At 43.1% G+C, this 23,053-nt stretch overlaps 1 protein-coding gene across 1 annotated transcript in view; it reads right to left on the reverse strand.

Moving 5' to 3' along the window:
* Positions 1–4,688: 4,688 nt before the first annotated feature.
* The window catches only part of zgc:92664 (uncharacterized protein LOC436695 homolog), a 249,544-nt gene continuing 231,179 nt past the window's right edge, over positions 4,689–23,053 (reverse strand). Inside the window, exon 5 of the mRNA XM_056300565.1 lies at positions 4,689–5,062. Coding sequence (XP_056156540.1) covers positions 4,998–5,062 — 65 coding nt within the window. The 3' untranslated portion in view covers positions 4,689–4,997. The remainder of the gene's footprint in view (positions 5,063–23,053) is intronic.

Raw genomic sequence — 23,053 nt, forward strand, 5'->3', positions numbered from 1 at the left:
AGGTTCAATATAGTACTGAACATTGCTAGTTTCAATATAGTGCATGATTAGTTTCAACATAATACTGAACATGACGAGTTTCAACATGGTACATGACTAGTTTCAACATAGTACTGAACATGACTAGTTTCAACATAGTGCATGACTAGTATCAACATTGTACATGACTAGGTTCAATATAGTACTGAACATGGCTAGTTTCAATATAGTGCATGATTAGTTTCAACATAGTACTGAACATGACTAGTTTCAACATAGTACTGAACATGACTAGTTTCAACATAGTATATGACTAGTTTCAACATGGTACATGAATAGATTCAACATAGTACTGAACATGACTAGTTTCAACATAGTGCATGACTAGTATCAACATTGTACATGACTAGGTTCAATATAGTACTGAACATGGCTAGTTTCAATATAGTGCATGATTAGTTTCAACATAGTACTGAACATGATTAGTTTCAACATGGTACATGACTAGTTTCAACATAGTACTGAACATGACTAGTTTTAATGTAGTACATGACTAGTTTCGACATGGTTCATGACTAGTTTCAACATAGTACTGAACATGACTAGTTTCAACATAATCCTGACCATGACTAGTTTCAACATAGTACTGAACATGACTAGTTTCAACATAGTATATGACTAGTTTCAACATGGTACATGGCTAGTTTCAACATGGTACATGGCTAGTTTCAACATAGTACTGAACATGACTAGTTTCAACATGGTACTGAACATGACTAGTTTCAACATTGTGCATGACTAGTATCAACATTTTACATGATTAGTTTCAACATAGTACTGAACATGACTAGTTTCAACATAGTACTGAACATAACTAGTTTCAATATAGTACATGACTAGTTTCAACATAGTACTGAACATGACCAGTTTCAACATGGTACATGACTAGTTTTAACATGGTACATGACTAGTTTCAATGTAGTACTGACCATGAGTAGTTTCAACATAATCCTGACCATGACTAGTTTCAACATGGTACATGACTAGTTTCAACATAGTACTGACCATGACTAGATTCAACATAGTACTGAACATGACTAGTTTCAATATAGTATATGACTAGTTTCAACATTGTACATGACTAGTTTCAACATAGTGCATGACTAGTATCAACATTGTACATGACTAGGTTCAATATAGTACTGAACATGGCTAGTTTCAATATAGTACTGAACATGGCTAGTTTCAATATAGTACATGAGTAGTTTCAGCATAGTACTGAACATGACTAGTTTCAACATGGTACATGATTAGTTTCAACATGGTACATGACTAGTTTCAATATAGTACATGACTAGTCTCAACATAGTACTGAACATGACTAGTTTCAACATGGTACATGACTAGTTTTAACAGTACATGACTAGTTTCAACATAGTACTGAACATGATTAGTTTCAAAATAGTACATGACTAGTTTCAACATAATACTGAACATGACTAGTTTTAATATAGTTCATGACTAGTTTCAACATAGTACTGAACATGACTAGTTTTAACACAGTACATGACTAGTTTCAAGATAGTACCTGCCTCGTTTCAACATAATACATGGCTAGTTTTAACATAGTACATGACTAGTTTCAAGATAGTACATGACTAGTTTCAACATAGTACTGAACGTGACTAGTTTCAAGATAGTACTGAGCATGACTAGTTTTTAACAGTACTGAACATGACTGTTTCCTGTTTAATCCGAGTGGACGCAGGTGTGTGGATTGAATGCTTCACTTCCATGACACTGTTTAAATGATTGTTTACATTACATCTCACTAGTGTGTATTTTGTTGAATAAGCCAGCTCTGACCCTCATGTTCATTTAAATGTGAGAATTTGTGTCCCAGGACACAAATTCTCACTTGAACTGCTAAAAAATAATTAAATAGCTGTCCTTCATTCTTTAAAACCACCAGCTCTTTTCTGACGAGATGACAGAAAGGACAAAATTCCAACAAACCACGTAGAGTATGTGCATACTGTCCACAGTATTCATCATACTCTTCATCATACTGTCTCCAGTAGTCATCACACTTTACAGTAGTCATCATACTGTCTACAGTAGTCAACATACTGTGTAGAGAAGCCATGATACTGTTCATCATACTGTCTACAGTAGCCATGATACTGTTCATCATACTGTCTAAAGTAGTCATGACACTGTTCATCATACTGTGTACAGTAGCCATGATACTGTTCATTATACTGTCTAAAGTAGCCATGATACTGTTCATCATACTGTGTACAGCAGCCATGATACTGTTCATTATAATGTCTAAAGTAGCCATGATACTGTTCATCAAACTGTCTAAAGTAGCCATGATACTGTTCATCGTACTGTGTACAGTAGCCAAGATAGTCCATCATACTGTCTACAGTAGCCATGATACTGTTCATCACACTGTCTAAAGTAGCCATGATACTGTTAATCATACTGTCTACAGTAGCCATGATACTGTTCATCACACTGTCTAAAGTAGCCATGATACTGTTAATCATACTGTGTACAGTAGCCATGATATTGTCCATCATACTGTCTACAGTAGCCATGATACTGTTCATCATACTGTGTACAGTAGCCATGATACTGTTAATCATACTGTCTACAGTAGCCATGATACTGTCCATCATACTGTCTACAGTAGCCATGATATTGTCCATCATACTGTCTACAGTAGCCATGATACTGTTCATCATACTGTCTACAGTAGCCATGATATTGTCCATCATACTGTCTACAGTAGCCATGATACTGTTCATCATACTGTTTAAAGTAGCCATGATACTGTTCATCATACTGTCTAAAGTAGTCATGACACTGTTCATCATACTGTTTAAAGTAGCCATGATACTGTTCATCATACTGTGTACAGTAGCCATGATACTGTTCATTATACTGTCTAAAGTAGCCATGATACTGTTCATTGTATTGTGTACAGTAGCCAAGATAGTCCATCATACTGTCTACAGTAGCCATGATACTGTTCATCATACTGTCTACAGTAGCCATGACACTGTTCATCATACTGTGTACAGTAGCCATGATACTGTTAATCATACTGTCTACAGTAGCCATGATACTGTTCATCATACTGTCTACAGTAGCCATGATACTGTCCATCATACTGTCTACAGTAGCCATGATACTGTTCATCATACTGTCTACAGTAGCCATGATACTGTCCATCATACTGTGTACAGTAGCCATGATACTGTTCATCATACTGTCTACAGTAGCCATGATACTGTTCATCATACTGTCTACAGTAGCCATGATACTGTCCATCATACTGTGTACAGTAGCCATGATACTGTTCATCATACTGTCTACACTAGCCATGATACTGTCCATCATACTGTCTACAATAGCCATGATATTGTCCATCATACTGTCTACAGTAGCCATGATACTGTTCATCATACTGTGTACAGTAGCCATGATACTGTTCATCGTATTGTGTACAGTAGCCAAGATAGTCCATCATACTGTCTACAGTAGCCATGATACTGTTCATCACACTGTCTAAAGTAGCCATGATACTGTTCATCATACTGTCTACAGTAGCCATGACACTGTTCATCATACTGTGTACAGTAGCCATGATACTGTTAATCATACTGTCTACAGTAGCCATGATACTGTTCATCATACTGTCTAAAGTAGCCATGATACTGTTCATCGTACTGTGTACAGTAGCCATGATACTGTTCATCATACTGTGTACAGTAGCCATGATATTGTCCATCATACTGTCTACAGTAGCCATGATACTGTTCATCATACTGTGTACAGTAGCCATGATACTGTTCATTATACTGTGTACAGTAGTCATGACACTGTTCATCATACTGTTTAAAGTAGCCATGATACTGTTCATCATACTGTCTACAGTAGCCATGATACTGTTCATCATACTGTGTACAGTAGCCATGATACTGTTCATCGTACTGTGTACAGTAGCCAAGATAGTCCATCATACTGTCTACAGTAGCCATGATACTGTTCATCACACTGTCTAAAGTAGCCATGATACTGTTAATCATACTGTCTACAGTAGCCATGATACTGTTCATCATACTGTCTAATGTAGCCATGATACTGTTCATCGTATTGTGTACAGTAGCCATGATACTGTCCATCATACTGTCTACAGTAGCCATGATACTGTTCATCATACTGTGTACAGTAGCCACGATACTGTTCATCATACTGTCTAATGTAGCCATGATACTGTTCATCGTATTGTGTACAGTAGCCATGATACTGTCCATCATACTGTCTACAGTAGCCATGATACTGTTCATCATACTGTGTACAGTAGCCATGATACTGTTCATCATACTGTCTAAAGTAGTCATGCCACTGTTCATCAAACTTTCTAAAGTAGTCATGACACTGTTCATCAAACTGTCTAAAGTAGTCATGACACTGTTCATCATACTGTCTACAGTAGTCATGACACTGTTCATCAAACTGTCTAAAGTAGTCATGACACTGTTCATCATACTGTCTGAAGTAGTCATCATACTGTTCATCATAATGTTCTACTGTTCCTTCACACTGTGGACTTCTGAACTGTTACAAACATTTACTTTTTCCATTACAGAATATTTAATGTGTGCATCCAAGGTGAAAGTATGTGGACAGAAACGAGCAGGAAACAGGTGTTTTATTTTCTAGCTACAGCTTTTGTCAGATTTCCAAACATTTCTGTTACACTCGTTCATTGCCTTCTGCCTTGAGAAGAGGAGGAAAGCAATTCATGGTGCATGAGGGTCGGTGAGATCTTTCAGTAAAATCATGTTCTTGTCTTTTCCAGAAAGCAAAAGTCAGTACAGGTCAATTAAAAGGAAAGACAACACCAATAAAAGTTCTCTCTTCTGCCAAACTATCACTAATTCCTGATAAAAAGCAGCAGTGATGTATGTGCCCCACATGAACAGCTGAGAGCAGGATGGAGGTCAGTGGGAAAGCAGGGGAAGGTCGGTGGAGTTCATGATGAGGCTGGAGTCCAGGTTCAGGTTATCTGTGGAAGAAATAAATGTCTGTAAAGGTGCACTCTGCAGTTTTGAAACAAAGAACTTACACCAAACACCAAATGACAGTTTTATGATTGGACCCATCTCCTGTATTAATCATTTACACATATGTAGAGCCAGGAATGTAAAGTTTGCTGGTTACACCAATATTTTTTGTCGTAGATAAGTCTTAATGTTCAAGCCACTAGTCCTGGTGCTGATTGAAATGTGGCGTTAAAATGGTTTACGGTACTAGTAATAAATGAGTTAACTATTCTGTTCAGTTTTTATGTGACTTCAGTGACTAAGAGAGAAGCTGTTCCATGTGTGCATGCATTTGATGCATCATACAAAAGCCCCAGAAATACTGCCGTTACTGGTAAGACATTGATTAACAACTTAGCACACTATCAATGTCACTTCCCTTCATTACATGTGGTAACAAAACCATTCCAGAGGATTACCACTTTTTACTGCAAGAGAAACCATCCTCTCAGTTGCTGATCTAGTCTTACAACTTCTAGATTGCTTGTGAAGCTTAATGGGCCAAGACATGACAAGAATCTTTACATTTGAAGCAGCTCATGAACCTGGGACAGTGAATCTGGGACACTGAACCTGGGACATGCTCGCTTACTAACTGGTTTACCTACAATTTCTTGTTCCATGTCTGCAGGGAACTAAGCAAACAGTGTCAGATGAGAAGCATGACTCTTACATAGCACCACTGTGTTAGGAAAGTTGTAGGTTTTCAGAGCTTTTCACAGTGCTTTCGCGGCCAGCTGTCACACACACACCTAAAACACCTGAAACATCTAAAACACCTGAAGCAAGGAAGTTTATTTTTAAAGCACATTTCGTACACAGGGCAATTCAATGTGCTTTAAACAAATAAAAACAAAAAAGGAACAACCATATGAAATATAATTAAAGAGAGTAAATAAAAGCAAATACGAACAATCATATATAAAATATAATTAAAAGAATACAAAGTGCATAAAATACTTTGAATTAGTAATTAAAAAGAGTAATATAATTAAAAGATGTACTATAAAAAGAAAATACAAAGTACAAAAAAGTCATAGAATAAAAACGTAGTCACTTCGCCACCAGGAGTGACTAGAGATCTATTCCCAGAACTAAAGTGCAGTTGGAACGAGGTGCAAGTTTTAATGCTCAATCATAGGCACAAGAAGAAAAAAAGAAATGTTTTTAACCGAGATTTAAAACTTGCTATGTTTGGGGCACATCTAAGATCTTCTGGTAGTTTGTTCCAGTTCCATGCAGCATAACAGCTAAATGCTGCTTCACCATGTTTGGCTTGAACTCTGGGCTGAACTAACTAACCTGAGTCCATGGATTTTAGAGCCCTACCCGGTTTATACTCTTCTAGCATGTCAGTGATATATACTGGGCCTACACATTCAGTGATTTGTAGACAAGTAGCAGCACTTTAAAATCTATTCTGTAACTAACTGGAAGCCAGTGTAAAGATTCAGGACTGCAGTAATGTGCTCTGTTACATGATGATGCTGGTCACGTGGCTTGGGTCCTGGACTGCTCCGTTGGCATGTGGACACCGCTTGGCATCCTGTGCATCATGTTCTTCATAAATTTTATGTCCATTATAATTCTGTTATCCTCTTTCAATGTTGTATTATGTAAATTGCGTGAACACAACATCCATTGCACGCTGTCCGTCTTGGGAGAGAGATCCCTCCTCTGTTGTTCTCCCTGAGGTTTCTTCCTAGTTTTTCTCCCTGTTAAAGGGGTTTTTAGGGAGTTTTTCCTTATCTGATGAGAGGGTCTAAGGACAGGATGTTGTGTTGCTGTTAAGCCCACTGAGGCAAATTTGTAATTTGTGATATTGGGCTATACAAATAAAATTGATTTGATTTGGTTAAAACTCTAGCAGCAGTATTCTGGAAAAGCTGCAGCTGTTTAATGGTCTTTTTGGGAAGATCAGTTAAGAGACCGTGACAGTAATCAATTCTACATTACATTACATTACAGTCATTTAACCAACGCTTTTATCCAAAGCGACTTACAATAAGTGCATTTAATGTAGGAAATCAGGAGAACTACTAGTCATCAGAGGTCATAAGTGCACCTAAACAAGCATCTAAGAGCAAAACCAGTGCTAAAGTAAAAGTGCAAGAAAGAGGTTTTTTTTTTGAATGAGTGAATACAATAAGTGCTAAGAACAAGTAACAGGGTAGTAGTTCTTAAAGAGGTGAGTTTTCAACCTGCGCCAAAAGATGGGCAGTGACTCCGCTGTCCTGAATTCAGTGTGGAGTTCATTCCACCACTGTGGGGCCCGGACAGAACAGATCCGTGACCGGGTTGATCGGCAGCAAGGGCCTCTGAGCGACAGGGCAACCAGGCATCCCGAGGCAGCACAGCGAAGTGGTCAGGTGGGGGTGTAGGGCTTGACCATGGCCTGGAGATAGGAAGGAACTGTTCCTTTCACTGCCCTGTAGGCTAGCACCAGAGTCTTAAACTGGATGCGAAAAGCTACTGGGAGCCAGTGTAGGGACATGAGAAGGGGAGTTGTGTGGGAGAACTTAGGGCGGTTGAAGACCAGACAAGGTGCAGCTTTCTGAACAAGCTCCAGAGGTCTGATGGCCGATGCCGGGGCGCCAGCCGTAGTCCAGCCGGGAGATGACCAGAGCCTGGATGAGCACCTGTGCCATCTCATCGGTGAGGAATGGGCGAATCCTCCTGATGTTATAGAGGAGAAATCTGCAGGAGCGAGCAACCAATGCAACGTTTCAGCAAACGACAGTTGGTTATCCAGGATCACACCCAGATTCCTCACAGTCTGAGTTGGCGTCACCACGGTGTTGTCAATGGTGATGGCCAGGTCTCGGTGCGGGCAACCTTTCCCTGGGAGCAACATCAGCTCTGTCTTGTCCAGATTGAGCTTCAGGTGGTGTGTCGCCATCCACTCAGATGTCAGTCAAGCATGCAGCAATGCGTGTCTCTACTTGTGTGTCAGAGGGAGGAAAGGACAAGATCAGCTGAGTGTCATCGGCATAACAATGGTAAGAGAAGTCATGCGAGCGAATAACAGAACCCAGGGATGTCGTGTACAGGGAGAAAAGGAGAGGACCCAGAACCGAACCCTGTGGAATGCCTGTAGTCAGTCTGTGAGGCTCCGACACAGATCCCCTCCATGTCACCTGGTAGGAGCGACCCATCAGGTAGGTTGCAAACATTGAGAGTGCAGAGCCTGTGACACCCAGCCCCTCGAGGGTAGAGAGGAGGATCTGGTGGTTCACTGTGTCGAACGCAGCTGACAGGTCCAGGAGTATAAGGACAGAGGAGAGAGAGTTTGCTCTCGCAGAGTGCAGTGATTCTGTCACTGCAAGGAGAGCCGTCTCTGTCGAGTGACCCCACCCTGAACCCAGACTGGTTGGGGTCCAGGAGGTTGTTCTGGTGGAGGTACAAAAAAAGTTGGTTAAAGACAGCACGTTCGAAAGTTTTGGATAGAAAGGGTAGAAGGGAAACTGGTCTGTAGTTTTTGACGTCAGAGGGTTTAAGTGATGGTTTCTTGAGAAGGGGGGTGACTCTAGCAGTCTTGAAGGCAGATGGAAAGCATCCTGCCTGGAGGGAGGTGTTGATGAGGTGAGTTAGATAGGGAAGGAGTTCAGGTGCTATAGACTGAAGAAGAGGGGAGGGGACCGGGTCAAGGGAGCATGTGGTGGGGCGACTGGATGTGATGAGGTTTAGAACCTCGTTGGGGGAGAGGGGAGCGAGGTGGGATAGGGTGAGACATGGAGAGGTGAGGGAGGGTGCAGAGGGTGGGATAGTGCAAGCAGCACTAACCGGGTGGTGAGAAAATCTGATTTCGTTTATCTTCTTGTCAAAGAAGTTAGCGAAGTCATCAGGGAGAAGGGAGGAAGTAGGAAGAAGTGTAGAGAAGGTTTCAAAGACTTTCTTAAGATTAGAGGCAGAGGATAGGATTTTAGAGCGATATATGCCAGCCTTAGCAGCAGAAAGGGAGGAGGAGAAAGTGGAAAGAAGAGATTGGAAGTTGAGAAGGTCCTCTGGGAGTTTGCCTTTTTTCCATTTGCGCTCTGCTACTCTCAGGCTCTGTCTGTCAGTACGTACTGAGTCGGTCAGACAAGGGGCAGGTGGAGTTGGGCGTGCAGGCCTGGAGGTGAGGGGACAGAGATTGTCCAGAGAAGAGGAGAGGGTAGAGAGAGGAAGATCAGTAGCAGTGTCAGGGGGTAGGAGAGAGAACGATTGAGGTGTAGGGAGGATAGAGGTAACAGAGGAAGAAAGATCAGTGGTGGAGAGAGAGCGGAGGTGTCTATGGGTGGAAACCATGTGGGTAGGGGAAGGGGCTGAGGGGGCTGAAGAGAGGGAGCGAGAGTAGGACATGAAATAATGGTCAGAGAGCTGGAGGGGAGTAACAGAGAGATTGGAAATAGGACAGTGTCTAGTAAAGATAAGGTCCAGCTGGTTGCCGGCTTTGTGGGTAGCAGGAGAGGGTGAGAGGTGAAGGTCAAAGGAGGAGAGGAAAGAGAGAAGAGGATCTAGCTTGTTAGTGTGGATGTTGAAGTCACCGAGAAGGATAAGTGCAGAGTCATCAACAGGGACGTGTGAGACAAGTGTGTCAAGTTCCTCCAGAAACTCACCAAGGGGGCCTGGTGGGCGGTACACAACCACGATGGTGAGTTTGACTGGATAAGAGACAGTAACAGCATGAAATTCAAAAGAGGGCAGAGAAAATTGTGGAATGGAAACAAGAGAGTATTTCCATTTCAGGGAGATTAACAGGCCAGTACCACCACCCCGCCTCCCAGCTCTGGGAGTGTGAGAAAAAGAGCACACATCAGACAGAGCTGCGGGTGTGGTAGTGTTTTCTGGCATGGTCCAGGTCTCAGTTAGAGCAAGAAAGTTGAGGGAGAGCAAGGATGCGTAGCCTGAGATAAACTCAGCTTTTGGCACCGCAGACTGGCAATTCCAGAGCCCTCCCACCACCACTTGCTCAACGTGAGTGGAGAGAGTGGGATAGATGAGATTGGTAGGGTCACAGCGCCTCGGAGTGACCCAACGTCTATGCCAGCCCGGGGAAGAGGAAAGGACAGGAATACGAAGAAAACACATAGTCTGTACTAGGTACACAAAATACAGATGACTGACTGGATCTAAAAAGAGCAGTCCATGCTTGACGAAGTCTTGGCTTGAAAAAGTCGCGCTTGCCTTTGTTCACTCTAGCCTTCGTTCAACCTAGGCTTGTTTGCCTGACGCTTGGAAGCTTATGCTTCCAATTAGCAGCAGTTATTTAAAGAACACTGATTGCTAATTGTCTGCCACGAGTGCAGGCCACACCCTGGCCACTTAACACCCAATTTGCCAAAGAGCTACACTGAAAATAGGCTTATTGCCCAGAAACTGGAGACTTATGTAAAACTCTATCAAACCTCACACAGTACTAATATAACTGGGTAAACAGCAAGTTACCAAGGAATATATTTATATGCTAAAAGGATAACTAAGTCAAAACAGCTAGGCAACAATAAATATTTAAGGGCACACTAGGTGAAAAATAGCTACAGCTAGAATACGTAAATAAGACAAGTAAGCAAATAGAATAAGACAGCTACAGCTACAGCTAGAATAAAATCCCACTAGGAACCAGCAGCGGATGTATAGAGAAAAGGACTAATACTCAAGCAGCTGGAATAAGACTAATAGCAACTGTTAAGCAAGAAAGATGATACTCTATTCTAGATGAACCAGCAATTCAATATCGCCCCAGAAGATAAAATGCACACTACTGGAAATAAAAGCATGGATGAGCTTCTCTTGGTCATTTTGGCATACCAGACCCTTGATTCTGGTTATATTTAAGATGATAGAAGACTGTTTTAGTGATTGCTTTGATATGGCTGGTGAACGTGAGATCTGTGTCTATTAAAAAGCCAAGATTTCGGACTTTGTCTTTGGTTTTTAGAGCTCGAGAATTGAGTTGTTTATTTATAATAGTTCTCGTCTCTCTGTTGTCAAACACAATAATCTCTTGTTTTTTCCTTATTTAATTGAAGAAAGTTTTGGCTCATCCAATTATTTATCTGCTCCAAACAGTGACACGGTCAGTCTATTGGGCTGAGATCATCACGTAAGAGAGCCAGATATATCTGATTATCATCTGCATAACTATGGTAATCCATGTTGTTGTTCTGAAGAATCTGGCTTTAAGGCAACACGTATAGATTAAACAGGAGAGGTCCGAGAACTGATCCCTGGGGGATTCCACATGTCATAGCCACTTTATCAGAATCATAATGGCCAATTGTGACGAAGTACCTTCAGTCTTCTAAATAAGACCTGAACCAATTAAGGACTGCTCCGGAAAGTCCTACACAATGTTCCAGCCTGTCCAACAGTATTCTGTGATGTACAGTGTCAAATGCCGCACTGAGATCAAGTAAAACCAGAACAGATATTTTACCCGAGTCAGTATTCAGCCATATGTCATTTAACACTTTTATAAGAGCTGTTTCAGTACTGTGGTTAGGTCAGAAGCCTGATCCTGATTGGAAACATGAAAAACTTGAGTTCTATTTTTTAGGAGTGGCTTAATGGCATATATTTTTAGTGACTCTGGGAAAGTGCCTGATAGCAGTGAGCTATTAACTATCTGATGTAACACCGTTTTTACAGAGTTAAGAATAGTTTTAAAAAATCAGACAGTAGTGTGTTGAGACAACATGTTGATGATTTAAGATGCCGAACTGTTTCCACTAGAGTTTCTTGATCAACCATATTAAATTGGGACATCATGACCAGATTATTTATAGGCGGTCGTAGAGACTGCATAGTTTTATTGCTTGACTGTGTGACGTTGATGGTCTGTATAATAGTTTTAATTTTTTCACCAAAAAAACCAAGCAAATTCATTACATTTCTCTGTGGAGAGGAGTTCTGGGGCTATCTGTTTTCGGGGGTTTGTAAGCTTGTCAACTATGGCAAATAGAGTGCGGGTATTATTAACGTTCCCGTTAATCAAATTAGAAAAATGTAGCTGTCTAGTCTTGCATAACTCATAGTTAAAATTATAAAGGCTTTGTTTATACAAGTCGTAGTGGATTTGAAGTTTAGTTTTCCTCCATTTGCATTCGGCTTTCCTGCATTCTCTTTTCAGGGCTTTTACCATCATGGTATTTCTCCAAGGTGCCTTCTTTTTGCTCAGAGTTTTCTTGACTTTTACCTGTGCAACAACATCCATGACATCCGGAATTTTCATGTTAAAGTTGTCCAGGAGTACATCAACTGACTCTGAATTCATGGTTTGTGACATAGTAATTGCCTCCATAAACGTAGCACTAGTACTCTCATTTATACCTCTTCTTAACAGGTACACAGCTACTTTGAACATCCGGTAAGATCATCAAGCCAAAGAAGAAACAGCAGTGATCAGAAAGGGCCAAGTCTTTAACCATAACGGATGAAATGTTGAGACCTTTAGCGATAACCAAATCTAGAATGGGGCCTTGAGTGTGCATGGGTTCTTTCACGTATTTCGAGAGGCCAAAGGTGTCAAGTAGGGCAAAGAGATCTTTGGCATTATTGTCCATGTTATTATCTATATGAATGTTAAAATCCCCTGTTATGATAAAGAAGTTATCATCAATAGTAGTAGCTGATAGTCGCTCAGTAAAATCATCAATAAAATTAACAGAATATCTTGGAGGTGTTTAAATGGTTAAAAATAGAATTTTGGGAGCACCCATCGATATAAAACTGAGGTATTCAAAAGAAGTAAAATTACCAAGTAAAATCTCTTTGCACTGAAAAACATCTTTAAATAAGGCAGCTACTCCTTTCTTGCCAGTCCGGCAGGTATTCATAAAACTAAAATTTTCTGACTCTGTCTCGTTGAGAACAGTAGAGCTGTTGCCTTCAGTTAACCGCGTCTCAGTAAGACAAAAAATCTAAATGGTAGGATGTTATAATGTCATTTACAAAAAAATGATTTGTTGGCTAGAGATCTGATTTTGAGTAAGGCTAGCTTTGCTGAGATAATAGGGGCCCTTGTGGTAGTCTGAGGTTGTCATGGAATAGGTAACAAATTAGACTGGGTTACCCCATTGATTGAGTTACATCCGATTCCTTCTATTTCTAAACAATACCGGTATAGACAATAGCGCTGGATTACCTCTGAGAGAGGTAGTAGTAGGCCCTCCTGACCACAAGGGGAAGGTAGTGTGGTTTGTAGGGGATGGTGAGGTTTGCTGGTGGTGACCAGTATTGACCAGGTGAGGACTTGTGGTGGGGAATAGTCAATCAGAGGTACAGTTGCCGATTATGTAAAATAAATTGTCAGTTAAAATGCGTGATAAAAATTGTCAGTTAAAATGCGTGGGTGGATACCATCTCGACGGAAGAAAGCAGGGCGATTCCAGAAGAGATTAAAATTGTCAACAAAAGCTATTTTCCGGGTTGCACAGGTTGAGTGTAACCAGCTGTGGAAACTCAATGTGCGACTGAAGCGAGCCACGCCACGGTTAAGTGGGGGGGAGGGGACCAGAGATGTAGAACCGCCTATGTTGAACCGAGAGAGAGTCAAGAAGTTCGCTGAAGTCGCGTTTCAATATTTCTGAGGACTGACTGGATATGTCATTACAGCCAACGTGAAGGACAACATCACAGGCGAGTGGATGAACAGCTAAGATGTTGGGGATTTTCTCCATGATGTCAGTCACCTTAGCGCCAGGAAAACAGAAAGTTGCCGCAGATTTTCTGTTTATGTTTCTCACAATCGAGTCACCAGTGATAAGCGTGGTCAGAGGGGGAGTGGACGGTGGGGAAAACTTCCCCCGTGATGACGACGGGGATGGAGAAGGATGGACAGAGAGGGGGGCAGGAGCTCTCTGTGGCTCCCTCAGTAACAGACACGAGGCACGAGGTCTTGGTTAAAAAACGGGGCTTTACTCTTGGACAGCTCAACCCGTGAGAACTCGTAGGCTGCTTGTTACTACAGGGGCTAAAATCGTCTTCCTGTCCTCCTTCCTTTAGGCTTCTACACACTGCAAACACGTTCATATGCTTAATATTTAAGTCCTTATCTTTTTTTCTTTAAGCTATTTTTTGTTGCTTCTTGTCACCTTTAGTAAACGTGTATCAGTCAATTGCGCGAGGAACGCTGACGCAGCAGATTAGTGCCGCCTCTCGGACATTAAAGGTAGGAACCAAGATTTAAAGGAAGATGCCACACTAAAACTTAACTGGTAATGTGAGGCAGTTACACTCCCACCAAATCACACGAATCAAGTGATTTCTTAGAACGACTTAGAAAGACAACATACTGCATATAAACATTAATTTAAAGAACTAACTATGGATACGAAGGACTGGCGGAGTGAGAGAGGGTGAGTATGGATACTGGGTCTTCAGTCTGCTTCCAACAGTGTAACTGTCTTGTGGATGGGCCTCTCCAGGTGAACAGGTTTGAAGATGCACTTTCCCTTTCCATTCAGGTTTGAGTCACTGATAAGCAACTTGTCTTTTCACTCTTCTGTCCTTTCCTGGGTACACTTCGATAACCCTTGCGACCTTCCACTGGCTTCGTGGTGTAGCTTCATCCTGCAGAATAACAACGTCATTGACCTTTGCGTTTCTACGATCTTTGACCCACTTCTGTCTGTGTTGGCGAATTAGGAGATACTCCTTCCATCGTGCCCAGAAGCTATTGGCCAAGAGTTGAACTCGGCGCCATCTCTTGCGGAGGTAAAGATCTTCCTTGACAAACTTTCCAGGGGGTGGGGAAAGGATCGTGGATTTCAGTGTAAGTATGCTCGGTGTCAAGGGCTCTGGACTGGATGCGTCATTTAAAAAAATCAGTGGTAAGTGGTCTGCTATTTACAACCGCTATGATTTTGTATAGGAAGGTTTGTAGACCGGAACAGTCAAGTTGTATGGCAGACTGTTCTAGAATGGAGGTCAAGACATTTCAGATGGTGCGAATTTGTCTTTCCCAGATGCCACCCATATGACTTGAAGCTGGGGTGTTCATGATGAACTCACATCCCAATCCTTTGAGTTCTTCCTGATCCATCTCTTTCAATGCTTCAGTAAACTCACGCCTAGCACCAACGAAGTTGGTACCTTGATCACATCGTATCTGACGGACTGTTCCGCGAATGGCAATGAATGAACACAGAGCGTTGATAAAGGCATCTTTGATTAAGTCATTGAGCATGTCAATGTGTACTGCTCTGGAACACATGCAGGAATACATGCAGGTAAGTAACGCTTTAGCTCCTTTCTCCCTTCCTTGACCTAAAAGGGTCCAAAGCAGTCTATTCCACAGAAAGTGAATGGAGGGGCAGTTTCCATCCACTCTTCCAGGAGATCTGTCATCCTTTGTTGTTCCATGCATCTCCTGAACATCCTGCATTTTGTACACTTGTAGATATGCGATGACACTGCCTTACTACTTCCTAGGATCCATATGCCATTAGATCGAAACGCATTCATGGTCATTTCACGACCTTGATGGTTCACTCTCTCCTGATAGTGTTTGATGAGTAGTGCTGACACGTGACTCTCTCTTGGGAAGACAGCTGGATGCTTCACATGTGGATGTAGGGCAGCATGAGTTAAGTGACCTCCAACTCTGAGGATACCTTGGTCATCTAGGAATGGGCTTAACTTATGCAACTTGTTGGCCTTGTCTTTGATTTGTGTTGTCTTCTGATGCTGGAGGCACTGCATTTCTTGAGAGAGGGTTGCTTGTTGGACCATCTTGATTATGGTCAGCTCTGCTTCCCTCCTTTCCTCCAAACTGGTAGCTTCACAGGACCTTGGCTTGAGGCCTTTGATTTCCTTTGCCCAGCGCTTTAGTCTGGCGATAGCTTTCACCATTCTTGACCAGTCAGAGAACTTGTGTAGGCGATCTAACACTGACCTTACTTCCTCTGCTTGGGTGTAATGAACCTGGGCCTTCTTGAGCTCTGGGTAACTGCTTGCAATTTCTCCCACCTTGATTAGTCTGCTTGGTAGCTCTTTCTGCCAAAGAAAGCCTGGGCCTGTGAACCATTTAGAAGCTACAAGTCGCTCTGCTGTGAGGCCTCTTGAGGCGTGATCTGCTGGATTCTCTTCAGAAGCCACATACCTCCATTGTAAAGACCCTGTGCTTTGCTTGATTCATTCCACGTGGTTTGCTACGAACACATGAAATCTTCTGGCTTCATTATTGATGTATCCGAGGACAACCATAAATCAGTCCACAAGAATTCTTGTAGGCAATCTACTTCCAGTTCTTTCTTGAGCATATCACTGGTGCGGACAGCCACCACTGCTGCTGACAGCGCGAGTTGTATGGTTCTCACCTTAGTGGGGGCGACTCTTGACTTTCCCATAACTAACACTGACAGCTCTGAGGTACGAGCACTCGCCATAGCCTCACATGCTGGCATCGGCAAAATTGTGAAGCTTGTAGTGCTGGACCTTGAAGTTTGATGGAATGTAGCATCTCTTGATCTTCACACCAGCCAGTTTTTGCAGGTCTAGGAGCCGAAATTCCCACAGAGGGCGAAGGTGATCAGGTAAGGTGCCATCCCAACTGAACTTGTCACGACACATCTGCTGTAGGATCTGCTTTCCCGCCAGGGTGAAGGGTGCCATGAATCCGAGTGGATCGTATACTGAAGCGACCATGGACAAGACTCCTCTTCGGGTAAGTGGATTTTCTTTGACAACCACTCTGAACTCATCAGAAGCCACTCACCGCCGTACGCCGAGAGCTCTTTCCATGTGTAGTTCCCCCAGGGCCACGTCCAGGTCTTTGACAGCTTCAGCACATTCTTCTTTGGGAATTGTGGCTAGCACTTCCTTGCTGTTGGAGATGAAGTTGTGCAGCCGGAGGTTGCCTGTGTTGTGCAGCTCTCTACCTTCCTTCACTAGCTGGATTGCTTCACCTATGGACTCTACACTTAACAAGCCATCATTGATGTAAAAGTTCTGTATGAACTCGATGGTGTCTTCACTGAAGTGTCCTCGCCCTTCGACTGCAAGGTGCTCGAGTCCATAGTTGGTGCAGCCAGGAAATGAAGCTGCACTGAACAGGTGGGCTTTCATCCGGTAGATGGAAGGTTGGACTACAAGACCTTCATTCTCCCACCACAGGAATTGTATGTAATCTTGGTCTTCTGTTTTCACATGGAACTGGTGGAACATGCATTCATTGTCACACATGACTGCCACTGGACATCTTTGAAAGCGACAAAGGACTCCCACCAAGGGGTTTGTCAACTCCAGACCAGCCAGGAGATGGTCATTCAAGGAAGTCCCTTGAAATGTTGTGGAGCAGTCAAAGACGACACGGAGCTTTCCAGGTTTTTGTGGATGATACACCCATTGGTGTAGGATGTACCATCCTGAAGCTTTGATGTCCTGGTCTGAGACCCTTTCTGTCTCTCCGTGGGCTATGGTCTCATCCATGAAGGTCTTGTAGTCTTTGTGGTATTACTCGTTTCTTCTCAACTTCCTTTCGAGGCATCTGAGACGACAGATGTCACATACCTTATTATCTGGGAAGTTGGGTCTTTCTTAAATGGCAGTGGCATTTCATAATGACCATCGTCCTTTAGCTTTATGCCTTTTTCCATCATTGAGAGGAAGTGGAGATCATATTGAGAGATGTGGCCGTCCTCTGAAGCTCTTTCAACGAACATTCCAGCACCCTGAGGACGTCTGCAGGTAAGATTACTTCCTTGATCTGTGTTCTACAAACATAGTGCACTTCGCTTGTGAGGCTTGATGAGGACTGAAGATCTGGCATCACTTGCTTCACGATGACTTGGTGACTTACTCCAATCGTGTCTCCATAGTTGAGACATGGGTTGCCATAGCTGACTACACTCCAGCCCAAGTCTGTTCTCTGAGCAAAGGGCTGGTTTTCTTCACCAGGCACCACTTGTCTTGGGACGAGAGCTTGAGGACTGTTGTAGCCAATTAGCAGGCCAACGTCACAGCTTTGTTGAGGAACAATCTCATCTGCCAGGTGTTCAAGATGGGGCCATGCCTTTGCTGTCTCTGGTGTGAGAATATGATCTCTGTTTGCAGGGATGAATTCTCTTGAGTAGATCACTGGAAGAGGAATTGTCTTGTCTGAGTAGAATTCTCTGACTTGTAAACCAGTCAGTCTCCGGCAGGACACGACTGTGATTCTTGAAGCCATTGTGGAGAGCACAATGGCTGAACTGGTTCATTGTTTGTGTACAGAACCTTTGCCGTTTCTTCAAGAATGAAGGTGGGTCACTCCATGTATCGAGGAGTGCATACACAAGAACTTCACGATCAGACTCACTTGTGGTTGACACCCACACTGGAATGATTGTGGACGTATGAGTGTTTTTTACATTCTGGATGACTGTAAGTGATGTTGCCTCACGTGATGTTCTCTCTGTTGTATCTTGTGGGCGATTCATTTTCCTTTCCCTTCACTGTGCTTCGCTCCTCCAGTCCTTGTTGACATTCTTTCTTTCTTGGTGCGATTATCGTGGAGACATGTCGGATGTCCCTTCTCACACTGATCACAGATCTTTCTGTTTTCAGTCTTTTGAGCGATGGCCAAACCCCAGACAGCCGAAGCAATTTCTTCTCTTGAACAAATTTGACTCGATCAGAGATTGTCTCCTCCATAAATGTACGACACTTGTGTAGACTGTGATCTGTCTTCTCACACAGAACACAGCTTGTAGCGACAGCTTTCTTGTCCAAGTTGGTTGCCAGCCTCTTTGCTCCAGGACCTCTGTCCTTTGAAACCTTGATCCTTTCACTTCACTTGGTTTTAGAGCATGGAGAGATGTTATTGGGTTACAAGTGATTTTGGCTTCACGCATAAAAAGCTTGATGAACTGGCTGAAGCTTGGGAACGTATGACTTTGTTCTTCCACTTCTATGACTTTCCTATTCCATCTTGAGGTCAGCCAGTCTGGAAGTTTAGCAATAATTTTCTGGTTCTCGTTGCAGTCATTGAGTACTTCAAGACCTCTTATCTGAGACATGGCAGCCTCACAGCTGCAAAGGAAGTCGGATAGTTCTTGAAGTTTGACACTGCCATTGGTTGGCGTCTTTAGTGATAGCCTTCCACTTCTTGTAGCTCGCATTGAAACGGCGTGCAAGTCTTCTTACTTACTCATCGTGCGGCTCTTGGCCCTTTTTCGTGAACTTGCAGACTCATTGGCCTCTTGTTGGCTCTTGTCAGAAAGCGTGGTTATCAGCTCTTGTGCCTTCAGCCGCCTGTGGTTGCTCGTCTGTGCGGTGCTGCTGCCCGTCTTCACCTACACCCTCTCCGTCACACGCTGACATTTTGCTTGATTTAGGTTACCTTATTTTGGTTTAAATCTAAATTTGCCTTTGGCTGGGCAATTACTTCATTCAGTAATATTTGTTAGGTCTAATGTAATCCAATTTTAGTTGAGTAGTAATCCTATTTATAATGATATAAATTAGGTCTAATGTAGCCCAAGCTTAGATTGAGTAAGTAGTTATTATTTAACTTACTTTGATATAACTACTTGTGTGGCTATTTTGATCCATTTGCTATAGTCAAAGCCTTATTTAAACTTAAGTCACTACAAGTGACAAACCAAAAATGTTAGCTCTTACTATTTTTAATTAAACTTGTGCACTTATTTAGTAATAGCAATTCACCTTTAAATTTGCTATAGTTCTGCTGTTCTCTTAGTGCAACTAGGTCTTTTAAATATTTACAGCATACCCATAAGTAAACACAACATCAATGTCAACACAATATCAATAATCAATTAGCTTCAATTGGAAAAGGTAAGTAAATAATATTAATTTATTATGGAAAAGACAAAAAATGTCTGAGTCTCTTGGTTTCAGCTTAAAAAGTAAGTGAACATCATTAACTTATTGTGAACTACAAAAAAATGCCAGTCTCTTGTGACACTTTAAAATGTCTCTTGGTTGCAGCTTTAATTCACATGAGTGCTATGTCTTGTGTCGGACAGTTGTCAAGTGGAAAAGTGCCTGGCTCAGACTCAATCCCAGCTGAAATTTAGAAAGAAGGAGGGCCTGTGATTGCTAAGAAACTTCAGCAGTTGTTTCGCCTCATATGACAAACTGAAACAGTACCTCAGGACTTTAAAGGTGCCTCAATTATCCATCTCTGTAAGCGCAAGGGAAATCGCCAATCATGTGATAACCACCGTGGAATTTCCCTGCTGTCCATTGATGCAAGCTGCTTGCAAGAGTTTTATTAAATCGCCTCAGCGCACACCTCGAGAGAGAGGACTTCTACCTGAGAGTCAATGTGGATTCCGGAAAGAACGCGGGACCACAGACATGGTGTTTGCTGCCTGCCAGCTTCAAGAAAAATGCTAGGAACAAAATGTTGACCTGTACTCCACTTTTGTCGTTCTGACCAAGGCCTTTGATACTGTCTCCAGAGACAGCCTTTGGAGAATCATGGCAAAATACGGATTTCCAAAAAAGTTAATCACCATCGTACGACAACTACACGATGGCACGCTAGCCAGAGTCCAAGACAACGGAGTTGCATCTGAGCCGTTCACGGTCTCTAACGAAGTAAAGAAAGGTTGTGTCCTTGCCCCAACCCTGTTCAGCCTTATGTCCTCCGCCATGCTGTCAATATGCCTTCAGAGAGGGGGACGCTGGCATCGATGTCAATTACCGTTTGATGGCTCTCTCTTCAACCTTCAGCAGCTTAAAGCAAAAACCTTATTTAAACGATCCAAAATGGCGGCGAGCTGGATGCAGCGGCTACTGCGGCTCCCTGTTCAGTGCTAAGTTTTCTTTATTATTTATACGTTAGTTTTAAGTTTATTTACAAGTGTAGGTCATGCGCTCTTCTACAACCATCAGGAACTTTTAAACCTCAGAACGAATTACTCACTTCCCTCCACTATCACGGACAACTTCCCCATCGAGATTATCCGCTCATCGGCCTCGCAGTGGAAACACTGCCCCCGTCGGCAACGTAAACAGAAGAGGGGGAAACGAGGCGGGCTACATGCTAAGCTAAGTAGCGCTCCCTTCAAAGTTTCCCTCCCCAGCATCTTCGTGGCTAACGTCTGATCGTTAGCTAAAAAAATGGAAGAGATAAGACTCAGGCTGTCCTCTCAGAAAAGGCTGCAGAACTGCTGTCTGCTGATGTTTACGGAGACTTGGCTCAACAGCAACATAGCCGACTCAGCAGTCGAGCTAGCGGGCAGCACAGCCTTCTGTGCCAACAGGACAGCGGACTCCAGCAAGATCCGGGGAGGAGGTTGGAGTATTTATGTCAGTAACTCTTAGTGCAACAATATAAAGATAATTGAAAGCATTGCTCTGCTGATCTGGAGCTCCTTATGATTCAGTGCAGGCCTTTTTACCTGCCCAGGGAGCTAACGGCCTTTACCATCGCCACTGTATACATCCCCCCACATGCTAATGCTAAGGTAGCACTTAAGCAGCTACAATGTGCCATCAGCAGACATCAGACCAAACACCCAGACAATGCCTTTATCACAGGTGGTGATTTTAATCAGGCTAACCTCAGGGCTGTATTGCCCAAATTCCATTACCATGTCTCCTGCCCCACTAGGGGACAAAACACCCTGGACCATCTGTATACAAACATCAAGGACCCATACAAAGCTACTCCCTGTCCCTACCTGGGCCATTCTGACCACCTTTGCCTGTTCCTGGTTCCCAGCCTACAAACCCCTAATAAAACAGGTCAAGCCAGCAGTAAAGACAATCACTGTCTGGCCAGAAGGAGCAGTCTCTGAACTCCAGGACTGTTTTGACAACACAGACTGGAGTATTTTTGCACATTCACCTACCCATGGCTCCCATATAGACATTAATGAACAGACATTTGCCATACTAGCCTACATTAACTTTTGCACTGAGAGTGTCACAACAAAAAAATCAATCTGCGCCTTTCCAAAACAGAAACTCTGGATTACCAGTGAGGTCCGGCAGCTGCTGAAAGTCCGGGATGCAGCGTTTAAGTCAGGTAACTGCGAGGCCTACAGCGCAACCAGATCCAACCTCAACAAGAGCATCAGAACAGCCAAACATAAATATTCCCTACAAATAGAGGACCACTTTCACAATAACGCCAACCCCCGGCAAATGTGGCAAAGCATTCAATCTATCACAGACTACAAAAGCTCCAAAAGCGGTCTCACTGTCCATGGTGCATCCCTGCCAGACAAGCTAAATCATTTCTATGCCCGCTTTGACAAGGACAATACTGACCCAGCCACAAAAATCCCCAGCCACCTAGAAAACCAGGTGCTCACTCTATCGATCTCAGAGGTCAGAGAATCACTGCGCAGAGTAAACACATGGAAGGCTGCTGGACCGGGTGGCATACCGGGTTGGGTCCACTGGGAATGTGCCGACCAGCTGGCTGAGGTCTTCACAACTATATTTAACCTCTCACTGTCCCAATCCATAGTCCCAACATGCTTTAAGACCACCTCTATCATTCCTGTCCCCAAGAAACTAACATCTACATGTCTGAATGACTACCGACCCATAGCACTCACCCCCATTGCCATGAAGTGCTTTGACAGACTGGTTCTGGCTCACATCAAAAAAATTATTCCCCCCACATTCGACCCGCATCAGTTTGCCTACCATCCCAAAAGGTCTACTGAGGATGCCATTGCCACTGCCCTGCACGTTGCTCTGACCCACCTTGAACTTAACAACACATACATCCGGATTCTGTTTATAGATTATAGCTCTTCCTTCAACATGATCATCCCTGCCAAACTAATGACCAAACTCCTCCCCCTTGGCCTCAACCCCTCCTTCTGTAACTGGACCCTGGACTTCCTGACCAACAGACCTCAGTCTGTTAGGTTAGGTGACCACACCTCCTCCACCCTGACCCTCAGCACAGGTGCCCCTCAAGGCTGTGTTCTGAGCCCCCTCCTTTTCTCCCTCTTTACCCACGACTGCCTGCCAACTCACCCTTCAAATGTTATAGTTAAGTT

This window comes from Lampris incognitus, chromosome 20, assembly GCF_029633865.1.
Source record: "Lampris incognitus isolate fLamInc1 chromosome 20, fLamInc1.hap2, whole genome shotgun sequence".
Taxonomy (NCBI): Eukaryota; Metazoa; Chordata; class Actinopteri; order Lampriformes; family Lampridae; genus Lampris; species Lampris incognitus.